This window comes from Entelurus aequoreus, linkage group LG05 (assembly GCF_033978785.1).
Source record: "Entelurus aequoreus isolate RoL-2023_Sb linkage group LG05, RoL_Eaeq_v1.1, whole genome shotgun sequence".
NCBI classification, from domain to species: Eukaryota; Metazoa; Chordata; class Actinopteri; order Syngnathiformes; family Syngnathidae; genus Entelurus; species Entelurus aequoreus.
Window position 1 is genome coordinate 22,707,655 of NC_084735.1, and position 936 is coordinate 22,708,590.

At 35.5% G+C, this 936-nt stretch overlaps 1 protein-coding gene across 1 annotated transcript in view; it reads right to left on the reverse strand.

The window, feature by feature from the left end:
* kifc1 (kinesin family member C1) overlaps positions 1-936 on the reverse strand; it is a 25,027-nt gene continuing 24,091 nt past the window's right edge. Inside the window, exons 16-17 of the mRNA XM_062046297.1 lie at positions 189-264; positions 1-100 (exon numbers count right to left, since the gene is read on the reverse strand). Coding sequence (XP_061902281.1) covers positions 56-100; positions 189-264 — 121 coding nt within the window. The 3' untranslated portion in view covers positions 1-55. The remainder of the gene's footprint in view (positions 101-188; positions 265-936) is intronic.

The following is a 936-nucleotide window of genomic DNA, read 5'->3' on the forward strand; positions in this document are numbered from 1 at the left end:
AAAAGAATCAAAGTGATAGTTTATTCGTTAAAAAAAAAAAGGTGGTGGTCCAGGTCTACTTGCGGTTTGCGCTTGCAGTGCCAATCACACAATCGTTCACCTGCGAAGGGAGCAAAAAGGCACACAGAAAAAAAGTTGAGGCGTCTGAAGGTAGCGGTTGTTGGGAAGGCAACATGGCGGCGCCTCACCTTGCTGGCAAACCTCAAGGAGTTCAGAGTTTCCCCAAAGCTGTCTGGCTCAGGGGCAATGTTGACAAACATCAGACTGGAATGGAAACAAACCACTTTAGTGTGTTACAAATATAGTAGAGATGCTAAAATGTTTCCTGCGTCTTGTTTGCGACACTGAAAAAGAAGGAAATGGAATTGTGGTTCTTCTGATTGATTTGTTTTGCTTCTCGTGCTTTTTGCTCACATTTTGTACCTCCATGAACATAAATTGCATAATGGCCAATTATAGCAATATTTTGGTACTGGTACCAAAATGTATCTCAATTCTTTTCAAAATAAAAAGGAGACCACAAAAAATGTTATTGGCTTAATTTGAACTAAAAAAATCTTATGATACACACTGCAAAAACTGAAATCTAAGTAAGATTAAATATCTCAAATAAGGGTGATATTTGCTTATTTTCTGTCTGATAAGATAATTCTTCTCACTAAGCAGATTTTATGTTAGAGTGTTTTACTTGTTTTAAGTGTTTTGGTCCTAAATTATCTCAGTAAGATATTACAGCTTGTTGCTGAGATTCTATGAGCTATATTGAGTAAAACATGCTTGAAACTAGAATATCAAGTGTTGCAAAGCTGTGTCATTAACACTCACAAGTATACAACTACTTTTTTAAAGTAATAATTTCTTATTTCAAGCATGAAATAAAAAAATCATGACTTTGACACAATTGTGTCTCATAATTAAGACGGATGACAGCCAAAT